The sequence below is a fragment of the Oryctolagus cuniculus genome, chromosome 6 (genome assembly GCF_051225735.1).
Source record: "Oryctolagus cuniculus isolate XC-2025 breed Fujian yellow rabbit chromosome 6, ASM5122573v1, whole genome shotgun sequence".
NCBI lineage: Eukaryota > Metazoa > Chordata > Mammalia > Lagomorpha > Leporidae > Oryctolagus > Oryctolagus cuniculus.
The window spans coordinates 126,087,208-126,106,475 of NC_142872.1; the positions used below are offsets into that span (position 1 = coordinate 126,087,208).

General features: G+C 41.7%; 1 protein-coding gene across 9 annotated transcripts in view; it reads right to left on the reverse strand.

Annotated features, from left to right (window-relative positions):
- Positions 1-19,268, reverse strand: part of RGS22 (regulator of G protein signaling 22) — a 145,673-nt gene that overhangs the window by 119,475 nt on the left and 6,930 nt on the right. For 7 of the 9 annotated variants that reach the window (XM_089336388.1, XM_089336386.1, XM_089336389.1 and 4 more), the window contains one exon: positions 15,495-15,557. Coding sequence is in view for 3 of the 9 variants with exons in the window: in XM_051844670.3 (XP_051700630.3) it covers positions 15,495-15,557 (63 nt within the window). In the remaining 6 variants the exon portion in view is untranslated. Of the gene's footprint in view, positions 1-877; positions 1,154-15,494; positions 15,558-19,268 lie in introns of all 9 variants that reach the window. The other 2 variants (XM_089336385.1, XM_051844671.3) reach the window with 1 other exon arrangement.

Here is a 19,268-nt window from a genome sequence, read left to right on the forward strand (position 1 = left end):
ATATTTTTTTTAATGTCAGATAGTATCTCTAAAGTATCAGTGTCTCCCCCTCTAAGAATTAAAGTGCATGTATTAGGAGAGATGGGTAGAGTAGGTTCTTGTCTTCATGAAAGAGAAAATTTAGACAAGAGACAGAGAGGAGTGGGAAGCAAGGTAGCAAGGTTTAATGGGGTAGGGCACCCACCAGAACGGATGAGTCCCTCTCCAGACAGAATCTGATAGAGTGCCCAGTCTCTCAGACTGCAGAAAACAAGGTTGCATGGTTTAATGGGGAGAATGCACCTGGCAGGCCAGGTGGGCGGCTCAGGAGGGAGCTGAGTGCTGACCGCGATGTCCGTATTCAGACTGGGGCTTACAAGGGAAAGGGGGTCTAGTTCTTCCTGCCATTCCTCCTCCCCTCCCTCTTCCTCCTCCAGGACAAAGATGTGCTGAGTGTGAATTGCATCAAATTCCTCCCAAGGTTTCCCTGCTCAGTGCTGTCAGACTGGGGAGCCCACCTGGCATGGACAGAGGAGCTTCCCCCAGGGAGCTTGACTTGGGGGAAAGCTGCAAAGTTTTATCACCCGTTGTTATCAGCCGGGAACCCATCTGGCGCTGAGTATACGTGATTCGCCCAGGGGAGCCATCCCTGGGTGGGAAGGCTGAGACCACCTGTAAAGTTACTGGGGTCTGGGCAGGAGAGGCTGATTTCCAACTTCCCATCTAACACATAGACAAGATGAGTCCAAAATCCCCCCCAAAATGATATGCAGAGCTCAACAAACAAGTATGAACAGTTACCAGTAAATTGTGTACAAAGTTTCTTGAGTAAAGAGATCGCATTGGTTGCCCTCTGCACCTGTCTTTCAAACATGGGTTTCAGACAAGTGCCACTTACCTAAATGTCATAAATACTATCCCTGAACTATACTATGGTTGGACAAAAGAGATAATGGAGTCTGCTGACATGAAGTCCAAATTTATCTGACTGAAGAAAGGAAATAAATTAAACTCGGTTGATGATGGACATCAGCTATTAATGGGGTGGCAGACAGCAGTCTCATGGGAAAGATCTTCTAGCTCTGAATATCCACGGAGTAAGAGGATTCACTGCCTTCTTTCTCTCTTTTTTCTGCTTCCTACCCTCACACCTGGTAGCTGGAGGAACACAAAGCTGTGGTAAAGCAAAACAAAGAACTCCAATTAGTTCAATGAGCAGAGAAAATATTCTCTAATAATCAAGTAAAAGATGCTCAAGTAAAAAATTTTAAAGGTACTGCGACACTCTGAGATCCTTGGTAACCAATGTCAGTCATAGTAAATAGTTAAAAGTATAGTTTGCAGAAATGACAGGGGGTGGAGCTACGGTTTGCTGGACATCTACCATGTGTTAGGTGTGTGATAGACGATGTAAATACACCATCTTGAATCTTTCTGCATACCCAGCAGAGTTTAAAAAAAAAACAACAACTGAAGATTGAGATGGTTAAGCGATGGCACATGGACTCAGAGCTATGAAGTACTAGATTAGGGCTCCAGAAACAAGTCTATCTGGTCCCAAAGACAGCACAATCCACCTTCCATACTACATTGGTTAGCATATGATAAACTGGCATAACTGGCCACTTCCTGTAAACCAGGCACTGTGCTAAGTAACAACCCTATGAAGTGAGTGAAGCTAGGGTTCAAACCCAAGGTACTTTCATTCTAAATCCTATGCTCCTATTGCTCTGGTTTTACTGGTAAAGGCACAGAGGTACGAAGCAACATGGTGTTACATGGCTAAATCTAAGCAGTTCAATGCAGCTGAAGTAGAATAACTACAGTTGTTATAGCTTAAGAAACAGAGACAAAAGAATCGAGATAGATGAGACAGAATCACATCATGAAAAGCTTTGCATGCTGTTTTAAGAAGTATGGGTTTCCTTTTGACACCCTGAGAACAGGGAGGCATGGTAAAATCCTATGTAAGGGAGTAGCATAGTCTTCCAATTCGTGTTTTAAAAGATTCTGTGGGTAGCAGCTGGAAGATGTCATGTTTGTTCACCAGCTCATGAGTCGGGGAGGGACACTGCCCATACCCCATGAGTAGAGCAATCAGCACAGTCCATGGAGCTGGCTATTGTCACACCTGGGTTCATGTGATCACTAAACCACCTCTCTGCATGGGTACTGTCCCCATCACACATAGGTGCTAGGGAACTTTTTAAGGCAATTTTTAAAAGTATATAATTTTTTAAATTCTGAATTTTTATTTATTTATTTATTTGAGAGGCAGAGAGAGAGCAAGTGAGTGTACTTCTGTCTGCTGGTTCACTCCCCAGGTGCAAACAACTGCCAGGGCTGAAGTTGGGATAAAGGAATTCATTCCAGGTCTCCCACAAGGGTGGCAGAAACCCAATTACTTGAGCCATCATCACTGCTTCCCAGGGTCTGCATCAGCAAGAAGCTAGACTAAGGAGCCAGAAGCAGGAATCATACCCAGATACTCCAGTGTGGCACACGGGCATCTTAACCGTTAGGTTAAATTGTCCATCTCTTATGTTCAACTTACAAAGCAAAACTGCAACTGAGAAAGGTTAAATGATCTCTTCACTACCTAACAGCGAGTTCCCTATGGGGCTTACTATAGTACTCTGGATTTATGGCTACAAAGCTGCCTTAAGCCTAGGCTGACACATAATTTCAGTTAGGGTTTCCAATGGAGAGTCTCATTTAGGATCCATCCGAACCTCCTAAGATGTAAAGCCTGGGAAACCAAAGACTGCATTCCCAGAGTTCCTGTAACTATGGCTTCTTGTGTGATTCGGGTTCTGCTACTCATGTGCACTCACGAAAATACTTGAATTGTGAATGGAGGTCAACGGGGAAAGAGCCAGAGCATCTCCATTCCAAGGTAGAAAAACTGAAGAACCAAAGTGCAAGAAAGTGAGAAAAGGAACTGGTCAAAAATAAGAATTTTATAGAAAAACACAAGGAAAAACAGCAAAGGAAACTAAGAATAGTGTTTATCATGAAATGTTCCTACTTATAAGAAATGTAAATATATGATATGTTAAAATATTTATAAATTTAAATTTAAGAATTCCTCTTTGTGGAATTAATTAAAATGAAACAGAGTCTTTGCCAAGGGTAAATAAGTGCTTTCCCATTTTATAAGTCACGAGTTAGAAGAGATCTCAGAAAGCTCTTAATAGCACTGTGATTCTAAGATTATAAAGGTGGAAAAAAACTGATTCAAAACTTCTGCCATTTCAATAATATCAAAATTTGTTAATGCTCATATGCCAATTATTGTTCTAAGCTAGAGGATACAAAGATGAATAAAACACTGTTTCTGCCCTTGATCATTTTATCTCTGATGAAAAGTATCAACAAAATACAGAAATATGTTCAAAATAGTATAAATGCAAATGCCAAAGGGGAAGTATGTTCACAAAGAATAATACAAGATCACATCTGTTCTGGTTATACTTTATAAGAAATTTGGCGGGGCTGGCACTGTGGCATAGTGGATAAAGCCACTTCCTGTAATGCCAGTGTCCAGTATGGGTGCTGGTTTGAGTCCCGGCTGCTCCGCTTCTGATCCAGCTCTCCACTATGGCCTGGGAAAGCAGTAGAAGATGGCCCAAGTGCTTGGGTCCCTGCACCTGTGTGGGAGACCCGGAAGAAGCTCCTGGCTCCTGGCTTTGGGTAGGCCCAGCTCCTGCCATTGCAGTCATTTGGGGAGACAGCCAGTGGATGGAAGACCTCTCTCTCTCTGCCTCTGACTCTCTGTAACTCTGCCTTTCAAATAAATAAATAAAATCTTAAACAAAAAAAGAAATAAATCTGGCTAAGAGGGCCAGCACTGTGACTAGCAGATAAAGCCTCTACCTGTGACATCAGCATTCCATGTGGGCGCTGGTTCGTGGCCCAGCTGCTCCACTTTTGATCCAGCTCCCTGGTAATGCCTGAGAAAAGCAGCAGAAGATGACCCAAGTGCTTAGGCCCCTGCACTCACGTGGGAGACCTTATGAAGCTCCTGGCTTCAGCTTGGCCCAGCACTGGCCATGTGGCCATTGGGGAGTGGACCAGTAAAATGATCTTTCTGTCTCTCCTTCTAACTCTGACTTCCAAATAAATAAATAAATAAATCTTTTTTTTTTTAGGAGAGAGATCTGGATAATAGAAGCAGAATTATTAACTAGAAGAAACAGGCAAAGTAGTTTGCCTTTTTGAGATATATCGATAAAAAGTGGTTTTAATAAACTAGATAATTCCACACCTGATAGTCTGATGGCCCCTAACTGAACCTCCAGGCAAAGAGTCTACATCTTCAGTTCTCTAGTAAGATCACCCAATTTCATTGTTCCTTTTGTTAGTGCTTTCATTTGTTCAACAAGTATTTATCAAATCCTTATTAAATCAGATATGAGTAAGACATGGATCCCGCCTTAGAGTACATACAATCCAGGAAGACAGATAAGAAATGCAGACAGACAATAAAGACCCACTGCACTGGGAGGACAAACCCTGAAGTCAGCACATAAGGTGAAATCACATTTAGCCAAAATGATCCCGTCACATTCTTGGAAGCACCCATACAGTTCAATGCTGTCATCAACACTGCTCTCAAGCCCATTACAGTCGGCTTTCCTCCCCAGCACGGAAGTGCACTGCTTTCTTCAGTTACAGAACTAGTGTGCTTGTGTTTAAAGCTCAGATTGTACAAAATCAGAACATTTTGACACCAGAATCATCCTTAGCATAATAAGATGACTACACTGTTGAGAGGCAGGTAGGATGAGACCCACCGAGGGGACAGTCTCAGCTGTCATCTCACACATCTCTCATCCTCTCCAGGACAGGCACTCATGGAATGGCATGGCACAAAATCATCTCCACCCTTTGTCACCCTTGCACTCTCTGCAGTGCACAAATAGCTGGATTTGTATAATCATGCATAGATAGCACAACTCCAGACATTTATAATAAGCACGACAGAAATAGGAAAAAGTGGTGGGAAGGCAAAGAAGGACTCATTAACGACCTTTAGGAAACTAAAGAAGATATACTGAGAAAGTAAAATGCGAAAGTTACATCCTGAAGAATGAACAGCACTCACAGGGCAGAAGGGCGTGAAGTAAACTCCAAAAAGGAAAGAGCCGATGAGCCAAGATACAGGAGCATACAACACTAGGGCCCTTTTGGCTAACTGCAAGCAGTTTCACACTGCTGAAGTTTAACATTTGAGGGAACAACAGCGAGGTACAGCCTGGAGAAAAGCAGAGGACTAGTTCATCATGCACCTTCTATTAGATGCTGTAGCTCTTAAGTTATTCCTTCCAATCAATAGTTCTCGGCAGCATCAGTATCACCTACAAACCTGCTACAAGTGCAAATTCTCAGACCCCTCCCTAGAGTCAGAAACTCTGCGGATGGGAGCCCCAGAGGAGGCTCCTGGCTCCGGGCTTCAGATTGGCGCAGCTCCAGCTGATGCAACCATCTGGAGAGTGAATCAGTGGATGGAAGACCTTTCTGTCTCTCCCTCTGTAACTCTACCTCTCAAATAAATAAATAAAATCATTTTAAAAATAAGATTTATTTATTTGAAAGGCAAAGTTATCGGGGGGGGGGGGACACAGAGAGAAAAAGAGAGAGGGAGGGAAGGAGAGAGAATCTTCCATCCACTGGTTTACTCCCCAAATGGCTGCAGAAAAAAGGTTCCCCATTCCTACAAGAACAATAGGGAAGTAAGTAAACAGCTTTTAGCTGGAGATGGGCAGAGTCTAGGTTAAGAAGAATTTTAAGGTCCACATTCTGTCTATTCCTTCAGGTTGATTCTCAGGGTACTTCGTTTGTTTGCTTGTTTTAATATACAAAGGAACTTCAAAAAAGCTCACAGAAGGGCTTGTGGCACAGCGGCTAAAGCTGCTCTCACATTGGAGCGCCAGGAGTTCAAATCTTCACTGCTCCACTTCCAATCCAGCTTCCCACTAATGTGTCTGGGAAAATAGTAGAGGGTGACCTGAGTACTTGGGACCCTGACACCCAAGTGAGAGATCCTGCCTTTGGCTTGGACCAGTCCTGGCCATTGCAGCCATTTGAGGAGTGAACCAGAACCAGTGAATGAAAAGATATCTCTCTCTGCCAAAAAAAAAAAAAAAAAAGAAAGAAAGAAAGAAAGAAAAAAAAAGAAAATGGCATAAGCTTATTTTACCAAAAAACAAGAAAAACATATTAAATAAATAAATAAGGAAACATAAGAAAACAAAAAATAAGCTTATTTTTGGTACAAACAAATTTTAAATATTTATTTGAAAGTCACAGTTACAAAGAGAAGAGAGAGTGATAGATCATTTTTCTATCCATTAGTTCACTCCCCAAATGCTGCAACAGCCAGGGCTGGGCCGGACCCAAGCAAGGAGTCAAGGGCTTCATCTGGGTCTCCCAAATGGATGCAGGAGCCCAAGTAATTGAGCCATCTTCCACTGCTTTCCCAGGGGCATTATCAGGGAACTGGATCAGAAGTGGAATAGCAGGGACACGAACTGGTGCCCATATGAGATGCTGATGATGCAGATGGTGGCTTAACCCTGTATGCTGCAATGCTAGCCCTGTAAAAAAAAATCTAAGATTTATTTATGCATTTGAAAGAGTTACAGGGAGAGAAGGAGAGAAACAAAGACAAATCATCCATCCGACTGGTTTACTCCCCAGATGGCCACAATGGCCAGTGCTGGGCCAGGCTGAAGCCAGGAGCTTCATCCAGTTTCCCATGTGAGTGGCAGGCATCCAAACACTTGGGCCATATTCTACTGCTTTTCCCAGGCCATTAGCAGGGAGCTGGATAGGGAGTGGAGCAGCCAGGAGTCAAACTAGCGTATATATGGGATGCTGACATCATGCCACAATGCCAGGCCCCCAAATTTTTTTTTAAATACATGCATAGCAGGGAACTTCAAAAAGCTCATGGAAAAGCCATCTTATGGAAAAACTATGGATGGATTTCAGGGATTTTCTGCACCAAAATAAACAGTTTAACTGTATTTTTCCATTATTTTTTTCTTTTTAGATTTATGTATTTGAAGGGCAGAGATGCAGAGAGAGAGAGAAGAGAGAGACAGACAGACAGAGGGATCTTCCATCTGCTGGTTCACTCCCAAAATGGTCGCAACAACCTGGGCTGGGCCAGGCCAAGGCCAGGAGCCAGGAGCCAGGAGCTTCTTCCAGGTTTCCCATGTGGGTGCAAGAGCCCAAGTATTGGACCATCTTCTGATGCTTTCCCAGGCACATTAGCAGGAGCTGGATCAGAATGGAGCAGTCGGACTCTAACTGGCACCCATATGGGATGTCAACACTGTAGGCAGAGGCCTAACCTTCTATGCCACAGCACCAGCCCCTCCACGAATTTTTTGAAGTACTCTCATATGTGATGGTACTAGATGTTTATTTCTACACACAACAAAGTAACCTGGTGCTGCATTATAACCCAAATTACTGCTGTCTGCTCAAAAAGTATTTCTCTCATACATTAAACCCTTTGTTTTAACCATTTCTAAGGTTATCTACAAAATTCCCAAAGTTAGTTTAATATGTAATAACAAAAGACACATAGAGGGGCAGGTGTTATGGCATAGTGGGTTAAGCCACCACAAAGGACACCCTCATCCCATGTGGGAGTGCCTGGGATCAAGTCCCACCTCCACTTCCCAACAAGCTTCCTGCTAATGCAGCTGGGAGTCAGCAGATGATAGCTCAAGTGTTTGGGTTTCTGACCCCAATGTGGGAGACTCGAATAGAGTTCTAGGCTCCTGGTTTTAGCCTGGCCCAGCACTGACTACCGCAGGCATCTGGAGAGTAAACCAGCAAATCTCTCTGGGAGGGGTGTGTGTGTGTGTGTGTGTGGGAGAGAGAGAGAGAGAGAGAGACAGAGACAGAGACAGAGAGAGACAGAAAGAGATTCTGCCTTTCAATTAAACAACAACAAAAAAGATACATAGAGTAAGGGAGATTAAAATGAATGGCAAGGAAAGTGTCTTCCAAAAAAGCTGAGTAGGTGGATATAGAGAATTCTCAGTTTTTAATCATATGACAGGAAAAATCTTCAGCACGAGGCTCAAGCCCAATCCACTGCAAGCTGTTACAGACTGCCCTTTTCCTTACTTAATTTTCGTATTTCAAGGGTATCATTTTCCAAATGTTCTAAAATGAATTGACCTGAAGGTGGTGAAAGCTAACTTTGTAGTACCAGTCATCCATGTGCGAAAAATATTTTCGCAGAAAAAGCAAGTGCATGAAAATATTTTTACCACAATAAATTGCTGGTTCCACAATTCTTTGAAAAGAGAAGGAAAAAAAAAAACCTGTGAATAATTAGCGATGTGCTTAAACTGCCAGCCCAGCACCACTGAAATGTCCCGGACGCCAAATTATTTAGCTGAACAGTATTTAAATTAAAAACTAATGACTAGGTTAATTTAATACATGTTCATCTCCGCTCCAACTCTGTCTCAACTAATTGAGCTCCAAAGCTATATTTTAAACATGCATCCTAGTCAGTGAATAAAAAACATCTGACTACTTAAACGTAATAAGTCAGTTACCAATAACAACTCTTAATGTAAGTTTTATTGACATTTTAGATGTTTAATCATAAGCTGTTTACTATACATTCACCAATGGGATGGAAGGAATTATGTGTCACATAAAATGTATAGAAAATATCTTTAATTAAATGAGTTACATGAGGTGATGAAGCCTCTGTGTTTGAGCTACAAGGTTACCAAAACACCCAGCGATCTGCCCTGTTTATACAGCTCCAACAACTCCTCTAAAAATCAATCTCTGAGTATTTAAATTCTGAGAAGGGAATACCAAGCCTCTTTATTCCCCCTTTCTCCACTCGCTCCCCAAATCTATTTTCTTTCCCTAATCTCCCCCTAAATCCACCTAGAATATAACTCCTTCATGAAGCTGAAAGAAATTATAATAGTTTACAGATTTTAAAAAGTGTGGAGAATCAGTCCAAAAAAAGAAGTTATGGTAAAATTCCAAAAGCACATAGCTAAGCATGGTCTGGCGAACACATGACATACCTATCCTTGCGAGGAGGGTATAGAACAGGCCACCCCTTCAGCTTCTGCAAACCATAAATGTCACAAACATTTGAAACCACCCACAGAGCACCAACCTAAATCTATGTGGGCTCCTCTACTCTATCCCACAACAGTCAGTGAGCATGAAACACACAAAACAAAACCAAAGGGGAAAAAATGTTTTCACACTATAGCACAGAAAAAAACTTAATAAGCAAACACTTGTCCATAAAGAGTTGACAGCAAACAAAACAAAAAAATAAAACAGAAAAAAAAAAAAACCTCCCAGACACCAAATGAAAACAATATCTGAATGTGAACTTGGCCCAAGAACAAACAGAATGAAGTTATGAAAGCTAGGATTTGGAAAGTGCCATAATCATTTATAATAGCGGCAACTGTCCTGGATTCCCCTCATCAAAAAATAACATGGAGGCAGGCTACCAACCACCAATTTCTGGATCTCACAATGAGTCCCAAGGATGTAATGGTGTAATGGAAAGGAACAGTGTAGGAGTCAGAGAGACTGATTCCTGGGCCCATTTCTGCCACAGTGCAACTGTGGGACCTTGGGCATTGTCACTACAGACGTACAAAGTCTCTGAAATCTAGATGACCAGACAGCCATAGCTACACTTTCAGGCTTAGATTACTGTGGTGGGAGAGAAGGGGAGAAAAAATTAGGTTCATTTGTTTATTTCATGATCTTACCTGGACGATGTAAAAATAAAAACAATCACTGCCCACAGGAAATTTATAATGTAGCTTGTGAGACATACTGAGAAGAGGAATTAATCAAATTTTCTTTGGTTGGGAAAGTCCCGGCTCCCGCCATATAGGAGTATGATTGGAATTCAAAACTTTTTGCACTAAAATAAACTTATCTTTTCATTTTGGTTTCCACAGACATTTTGAAGTACCCTCATATACACACATACACACAAGTGTACTTCAAAAAGGTTTGTGGAAACTGGAAATAAAAGATAATCCATGCACATCAGGACTCAAAAAAACTCATAGAAGTATGTACTATTAAAAAGTTGCCAAGGATTTCAAATTTTTTGCATCAAAATAAGTTTATCTTTTAATTCCATTTTCCTCAAAACATTTTAAAATACAGGTATGCGTGTGCACACACGCACACACACACACATGTATATATATTCCCTGTACGAATGTAACATTCCTGTAAGGTGATTTGCTAACCTCTGCCTGTATACCTTGAACCGCATGGAGTTTAGTCCTTCACAAGCCAGCCTATCTTACTGTTAGAAAACAAACGTTACACTTCTTCCTTATAGTGAATGAAGATCAGTTTCCCTCATAAAACTGGCCCTGGTTCTGTCCTCCAGTTCCACAGAATACATTAACCCCTCTTCTCAATCAGATCTTCAAATATTTGAAAAGGACTGCACCATTCCGCCCCTACCATCTCTCCCGAAGCCAGGTTAAACACCCACACTTCTTTCAACCCTTCCTCATCTGACATGAATATGCATTGGCTGAGTCTTCCTAAGTCTGGTTTGGCAGAACAACTCTCAACATATGGCACCGAAAAGGAACACAATATTCCAAATGTGGTCTGACAACTCAACCCTATTCAAGAAAACACTCACTGAGTACCTTCAGATGAATGTTGTTCTTGATCTTGACTATTCTTCTATTAATGTATCCTAAAAATACATGAACTTTGTTGTAGTCCGTTTCATACTATGTGTCAGGATCAAAATGAGACCAGAATGTGTTATCCAAATGAACAGTTTATTCTTCTGCCACCAGTTCTGTAAACACCATAATGGAGGACAATCAAAAGCTTCTGAGCCATGTGGCCCTGGGTGGACCCTGTCACTTACTAGCTGAGTGACCTTAAAGTGGAAAAGCATTGGTTCTTTTGTAAGTTTCCGTGCAAGACTCTGATAAAAAAAAAAAAAAGTTTAAAAAAACAGTTTTTAAGAGGCAAAAGTTGATGACAGATTTGTGCGGCACAGATTATTGTCTAGATAATACTCCACCAGTCCTATTAAGGAGTGATGGCCAGTTATGTTTCAGAAACACAAGAGGAAATGGTCTAATTAGTGAAGGGAAATGAAAGAGATGCACCAATGCCACAGAGGCGCTTAACACACATCACCTCACTTCACAGCAATCTTGTAAGATAGTTACATCGTCTTCACAGAGAAATAAATTGAGGAATTAAGTAAGCAGGCAATGCTTCTAAGCTCTGAGGGTAATGAGTGAGAGGCTGGACTCAAACACAGGAACCCATCATTCCTGTGACTAACCAGGACATGGTGAGACCCAAGCACACAAACAGGAATTGTGGGCAAGATGGGCTGGCGGATTGGGGCAGACAGAAGGGTGTGTGGGGAGGTGCAAGTAGCATGAAGCTAGAATGGCGAAGTCAAGGTCAAATTGCAAAGGATCTTGAGTTCCATACTAAGGAATTTGGAGTTCAATCTGCAGGCCATTAGGAGTCAACTCCCACTGGTTGCAGAGATCAGTTTAAATAGCTGAAAATTAATTTCACAGATAATAACAAGGGCTTTAGAGACAAATAAAATAATGTAAGCAGAGCATGTGTTGGTGATATTATTTTAGATGGGGTTGGTAAAGGAGAGCTTTCGGAACAGAAGCAATTAAAGTCAGGAAGAAAGGGATGCAGATCTCTCAGGCAAGAGTGTTCCAAGCTGACAGTCCAGGAAGATACTTGGCACATTCACATTTGAGAAACATGAAGCAGGCAGGTTAGCCTTCAGTTGGATGAATAAACAAGAGGAGAGAGGTAGGAAATCAAGACTGAGAGATGGGCTGGCGCCGCGGCTCACTTGCTAATCCTCCACCTACAGCGCTGGCACCCCGGGTTCTAGTCCTGGTTGGGGCGCCGGATTCTGTCCCAGTTGCCCCTCTTCCAGGCCAGCTCTCTGCTGTGGCCAGGGAGTGCAGTAGAGGATGGCCCAAGTGCTTGGGCCCTGCACCTGCATGGGAGACCAGGAGGAAGCACCTAGTGGCCATTTGGGGGGTGAACCAACGGAAGGAAAACCTTTCTCTCTCTCTCTCTCTCTCTAACTCTGCCTATCAAAAAAAAAAAAAAGAGAGAGATGGCAAGAGGCAGATCATATTGTATTTTGGATTTTATTCTTAGTTTAATGAGGAGCATACTAAACAGGGCTTGGAGCAGAAGAGGAAGTAACACGATTCAATGTATTATTTTATGATACTTTTTTTATAATTTATTTTTATAATACTTTGCTGAAATCATAATACACTAAATTTACAGTTCCCTAAAATACTAGTCCATAAGTATCCCCCAAAAGTGAGATTAGTTTGGCACACTTGTTCTCAGTAAACTCAGGCTGGCTTCTAATTCTCAGCTAAGTGCTCATAAAGCAAATATTAGTAATCTGTTTGAGAGTCTTGCCAGGCACTTGGTTTGATAATCCATCATTCCTTCTTCTCTCTGCCCCCAAATTCCTGTGACAACATTTTTCCTTCTTTCACCTTGGGGTGTGAAGAATGGGGAATTAAAAGGCAGACTGTGGGCACTAAATACACATGAAAAGGGACCTTTTCAAAAAGGGGTATGCACAGGAAGATTTGTGGAGAGACAGAAAACACAGAAGAGGTGGCCCAAGTGGGCCGCGTAGGACACATGATGGAGTCGGACTGCAGGTGTCCGCTGAGTGGACGGACGAAAAACATGACTACACAGAGCTCCACAGAAATCACACCCTGCACTTTCATGCAAAGCCTAAAAGAAAACATACAAAAATGGTAATCCAGTTTGACTGGATGACAGGATTATGGCTGAATTTTTCTCACATTTTGGGTAAATTGTCTTTATTATTATTATTGTTACTTCTCTAATCTAAAGGAGATTTTTAAAAAATAAAAGAAAGTTAAGCAGAAGAACTTATTTTCCAGAGCAAGTAAAGGTCAAGGTAATCACAAATCTTGAGCTTTAAAATTTAAACGTTGGGCCGACGCTTTGGCTCACTTGGTTAATCCTCCGACTGCAGCGCCGGCATCCCTTATGGGCACTGGGTTCTAATCCCGGTTGCTCCTCTTCCAGTCCAGCTCTCTGCTGTGGCCCAGGAAGGCAGTGGAGGATGGCCCACGTGCTTGGGGTGCCCGCACCTGCGTGGGAGACCAGGAAGAAGCACCTGGCTCCTGGCTTAAGATCGGCAAAGCTCCAGCCGTAGCAGCCATTTGGGGGTGAACCAACGGAAGGAAGACCTGTCTCTCTGTCTCTCTCTCTCTCTCTCACTGTCTAACTCTGCCTGTCAAATAAATTTTTAAAAATTAAAAAAAAATTTTTAAATTTAAATGTTAGGCCGGCGCCGCGGCTCACTAGGCTAATCCTCCACCTTGTGGTGCCAGCACACCGGGTTCTAGTCCAGGTTGGGGTGCTGGATTCTGTCCCGGTTGCCCCTCTTCCAGGCCAGCTCTCTGCTGTGGCCAGGGAGTGCAGTGGAGGATGGCCCAAGTACTTGGGCCCTGTACCCCATGGGAGACCAGCATAAGTATCTGGCTCCTGCCATTGGATCAGTGCGGTGCGCCGGCCGCAACGTGCTGGCCGCAGCGGCCATTGGAGGGTGAACCAACAGCAAAGGAAGACCTTTCTCTCTGTCTCTCTCTCTCTCTCACTGTACACTCTGCCTGTCAAAAAATAAAAAAAATAAAAAAATAAAAAAAATTTAAACGTTAAGAAACTGCAATTACACTTCTTTTTTTTAAAGATTTTATTTATTCATTTGAGAGGTAGAGTTACAGTGAGAGGAAGAGAGAGAGAAAGGTCTTCCTTCCACTGGTTCCTTCAGGAGCTGTGCTGAACCAAAGCCAGGAGCCAGGAGCTTCTTCCGGGTCTCCCATGCAGGTGCAGGGGCCAAGCACTTGGGCCATCTTCCACTGCTTTCCCAGGCCACAGCAGAGAACTGGACTGGAAGAGGAGCAGCCGGGACTAGAACCGGTGCCCATATGGGATGCCAGCGCTGCAGGCGGAGGATTAACCTGCTGCGCCATGGCGCTGGCCCTGCAATTAGACCTCTTTAGAGAGTTTTCTTTTTGAACTTTTACAAAAATGTACTTTACATGGAGACTGCAGAGCCCTGAGGCAAGACCACACAATCTGGAAAAATAAAATTCTGGCAACTATGTGATCTATGCTGGGTTCTTTATAATACACAACTGGACAATGAAAGTTGAGAGATCAATTAAGAACTCCCTGAGTATCTTTGCACAGGCCTGTTCTAACACTTATACTAGTTCCAGAGACCCCGTTATGCCAAGGAGAGAAGAGAGCACACAATTGTTTTGAGGCGGGAAAAGTCACACACAAAACACATGCATGCATACATAGATACAAACATATGTACAAAATCTCAATTGGCAAGAAGCACTGAAGGGTATTTTCCTGTCAGAAGATGTTGTCAGTGTGGTTAGGTTGTAAAAGATTTCACTTCCTTTAAAATCACTTGTGACTTCTTTACATTTCACATTTTCCCTGGTAAAAATTTTAATGAAAAAGCTTTCGCAGTACATAATAAAAACCTTGTCTTACCTAACTGCCATTGCTGATTAACTTCACTCTCACACAACAATATAAGAATTTTTATGAACCCTCATTTCATTTTTCCTAAACCTCTGAATACTTTGTCACTGCTAAGACTGGTGCCCATCTGCATTACAACAGCATAATGAGTTTCATTTACTACTGATATAAAACTCCAGTTGCCTTGGAGCGGCTGTTGTGGTGCAGTGGGATAGGCTGCCACTTGGATGCCTGCATCCGATCTTTACGGGAGGCTGGGTAGGAGTCCTGGGTACTTCACTTCCAATCCCGCTTCCTACTAATGCACCTGGGAGAGCAGCAGATGATGGCTCAAGTACAAGGGTCCCTGCCACCCATGTGGAAGACCCAGATGGAGTTCCTGGTTCCTGCTTTGGCCTGGTCCAACTCTGGCTGTTGTGACCATTTGGGGCCTGAACGAACAGATTGGTGCTCTCTCCTTTTTTTTTTTTTTTCTCTCTCCTTCTCTGTCATTCTGCCTTTCAAAAAATAAATCTTAAAAAACAACCCAAAAAACCTAGTTGTCTTAAATACAAATTCCACTTTAATAGCTACACCAAGAAAATGACAATAATTGCCTAGAGGCAAGAAATTTATGTTTTTTGATACACTGTCCTTATCACCTCTGCTCAACTACTCCTGTATCAGATTTTATACAGAATGTTTCATCATGGTTAGAAAAGTTCCAGCTTTCTTCAATAATAATAATTTATAAACAATGCAAACCCAAATGATAAAAGATGAAAACTTTATCTAAATACTTTAATATTTTAAGAAAATAGTACTGATAATATTGTCTCACAAGATAGTTCATGAACAAAACAGTTTACTTTGATAACATATTCAAAAGAACATAATGCTATACTCACTGGAAGGCTTAGGAATTCGTTAAAGTAGTCCACAAGGAAATCATCTGTTGCCAAAGAATCTTCCTGCAAAAGCAAAAAGCAATATTGTGATTATACTAAAATGATAAAAACACACCGACATTATTCCCTAATTCTGCCATCCACTTACTATCATGGAGACCTTCAAACCTTTTTCATAGTCCGTCACAGTGAATTCCTACTATAAAAAGAAACAGTGCTGGCACCTCTGGAAGGAAGGAGTAAGAAGATGGAATGGAACATAACCTTAAAGACCCTTCTATTGTACCCGGTTGGAGAGCAGAAGACATGAAATACACAGTACAGCACTCCAATGAAACATCAACAAATACAAAGTGAGGCCACCACATAGTACATTTCCACAGACTTATTTGAAATACACATATTTCATAAAACTAAAGACAGAATCAATAAAGAGAGAAGCAGTGTTTGGGGTTAAAATGAAACTGAGAATGTAAATGTCCTAAATGAAAGCAACAAGCTAAATGAAGAAAATGTTCTACTGCCTCTCCCTCCGAAGGAGGCACAGTCCTCACAATGCGGGTCCAGCCTCACTTCTACATAGCAAACTCTGAAAATGTGCATGTTCTAAGCATAAAGATTGTATACATTTTTTCCGTAACGATCTCATCCACCAGTGTAACCACTTTTAAAGTTGGCAAAATCGAAAAGCCACTGCCAAAACAAAATCCTTCTTCCAAGTCATAAAACACCTTATTTTATTAGTAATTGTTTCCATTGTGTCAAAAGCATATGATGGCACACTCTGTTGTACAGTACATATGTTTATTTTGTTCTTCATAATTATATTTCAATTTTGGAAATCTAACATGAAAGTTGACAATATGACTCAATGCTATTATTTCCATATGGCTGATTATTTTGTTATACTGGCCAATTTTTGAAAAATTCACTGAAATACAGTGCTATAGGAAGATAGTATACTACATTTACATCTACTTTTGAAAACAGACATTCAGGGTAATTTCTTTAAGTAAGTGTAGTGTCACAAGAGAGTTATAAACAATCACAGAATTTATATCAAGGAACTTATAGAAATCTCATCTGAGATTTAGGATTTAGTTTACTAAGAATCTCAAGTGATCAAAACAACAACTAAGAATTTAATAAATCCACTACCTTAGCAGTGGTGCCTTAGTAGTTAGCATATGCTCAAGTGAAGTTCTAAGCATATACTATTACAGGGCAGAACAAGTCAGATATCAGTTTGAGGGAAGTTATAAATATAACAACCTTTCAAACTATAATTTTCTGGCCTGTATTTGCTGGACTATGTTCTACTAATTCTTATGAGAAAACATCTGAATTCAATACATTTTTAAAAGACTTTATTTATTTGAGAGGTAGAGTTACAGACAGTCAGAGGGAGAGGAGACGGAGAGAATGGTCTTCCATCTGCAGGTTCAGATAGTGAGAGGGAGAGACAGAGAGAAAGGTCTTCCATCTGCAGGTTCAGATAGTGAGAGGGAGAGACAGAGAGAAAGGTCTTCCATCTGCAGGTTCAGTCCCCAAAAGGCCACAAGGGCCAGAGCTGCGCCAATCCAAAGCCAGGAGCCAGGAGCTTCTTCCAGGTCTCCCACATGGGTGCAGGGACCCAAGCACTTGGTATGCTATCCAGGCCATAGCAGAGAGCTGGATTGGAAGAGGAGCAACTGGGACTAGAACAGATGCCCATATCAGATGCCAGCACCTCAGGCCGAGGATTAACCTACTGCAGCATAGCGCCAGCCCCAATAAATTTGTTTTAGTATTTTCTATTTAGGGGGCACTGTGCTACAATAAGGGTAGCCAAATTTTGCAATACTGGGTCACAAAAGAAAAAAAAAATCCATGAATATGAAGAGTGTATTTTCTCTTTAAAAATTGTTATTTACTTATTTATTGGAGAAGCAGAGACACAGGACAGGTCTCCCACATAGATGGCAGGAACCAACTCCTTGAGCCTTCTCTACTGATTCCAAGGGTACACATCAGCAGGAAGCTGGAACTGAGTGTGGAGCTAGGACTGAAACCCAGCACTCCAATATGGAATGTAAGCATCCCAGGCGACATCTTCACTAATAGACCCAGTACCTGCTCAAGGGTGTTATGCTTTTAATCAGTAATAGTAAGGTAGTATAATCGGTTAGTTTTTCTAAAATACACATTTTATTTTTAATTTTTTAGCCACAGAATGTGCATTTCATAGAGCTTAAATACTGCCTAGGACTTGGCCAGTTACCCTGCCAGAAAAATTCTGGCGAATCCTCGGATTCATACTTGTATATTCATTTCCAGATGCCTCATACTTCAATAAACTATCTGCAATGAAGTACCTGTTTTATTTTTTTTCTTAATCAGTTTCAGAGAGGTATAATCTTGTAAAATTCAGTAAGAATGAATTACGCAAAAAGAGGAAAAAATGCATTGTAACCTCCATCTCTTAGTATTAAATTCAACAAATATGAACATACTCTGCTTCTAAACACCAACTCCTGATTTCTAGGTGAATCCCCAAGGACTGCTAAGTGTTCTCAGCAGCACCGCCTTCCACCCGCAGTGATTTGGCATTTCCTAAGTGTCTGCTCACATCCTCAGGTTGCACCCACAACTGCAGAACCATAAAGTACTCAGGTACATCCAAATCTTTACTTCTATTCTGAAATTGCACCTTAATATCTATCTGTATTAAACACAGCGGATTCTGTTGATATGGGGCTGTTCCGCAATGGGAAATCAGCGAAGGCCCCAAGTGCCATGTGTTTGATTTTCTCATGAATGGGAAGACCTGCCCCTCTCCAAATGAATGAGCATGCTCTCACACCACAGTCCTAGCTCCTTGTGTTCAACCATCTTGTCATATCATAAGCAAACAGTTGTGTAGACCAATGAGGATCAGATAAGCCCTTTACTCTCCAAACCTTTTAATCACAGAAATTATTTTAAAAAGACCTTGACCTGAAGAAGTAGCTCAATTACTATAACCCACTTACTTGGATATATTAAAACGAACTGAATAGGGCCGGCATTGTGCAATAGTGGGTTGAGACACTGCCTGCAACATCAGCATCCCATACTGGCACTGGTTCAAACCCAGCTGCTCCATTTCCGATCTAGTTCCCTACTAATGGTCTGGGAAAATCAGCAGATGATGGCCCCAGTGTTTGGGCCCCTGCTACTCATGTAGGAGACCCGGATGGAGTTCCCAGCTCCTGGCTTTGGCCTGGCCCAGTGCTGGCTATGGCAGCTATCTGGGAAGTGAACCAACAGATGGAAGACCTCCCTCCCTCTGTAACTCTGACTTTCAAAATAAACAAACAAATATTTTTAAAAATGAACAAAATCTCTATACTTGGGCTTCATGTCTTCCAAATAACCAATAAACAGGTGATAGTTAATGGTACAATCAAGAAAACTGAGTTCCAATCAATTCCTCCATTACATCATTCCATGAGCCTGACTGCAAATTTGCAACACAGACTCTGTTGAGTGATGCAATGGAAGGTAGGAACACTGCTTCAGAAATGAATCCACTCTGGAAACCTGGCTTTTCATGCACTACAGGTGTGCCATCTGTGAAAGTGAAGTCAGCTTTTCCATTTTTAGTCCAAACTTCTCAAGTTCCTTACTTTTTAAAGAGAGTTAAGCAAAAGTAGCTTATGTGCTTGCTAATTATGACAGGTAAAATTCTTTGCTTAAAAAGCTGTTTGGCTGCACCTTGAAATCAGATAAAATGTAATTTCTTCACAACTCTAA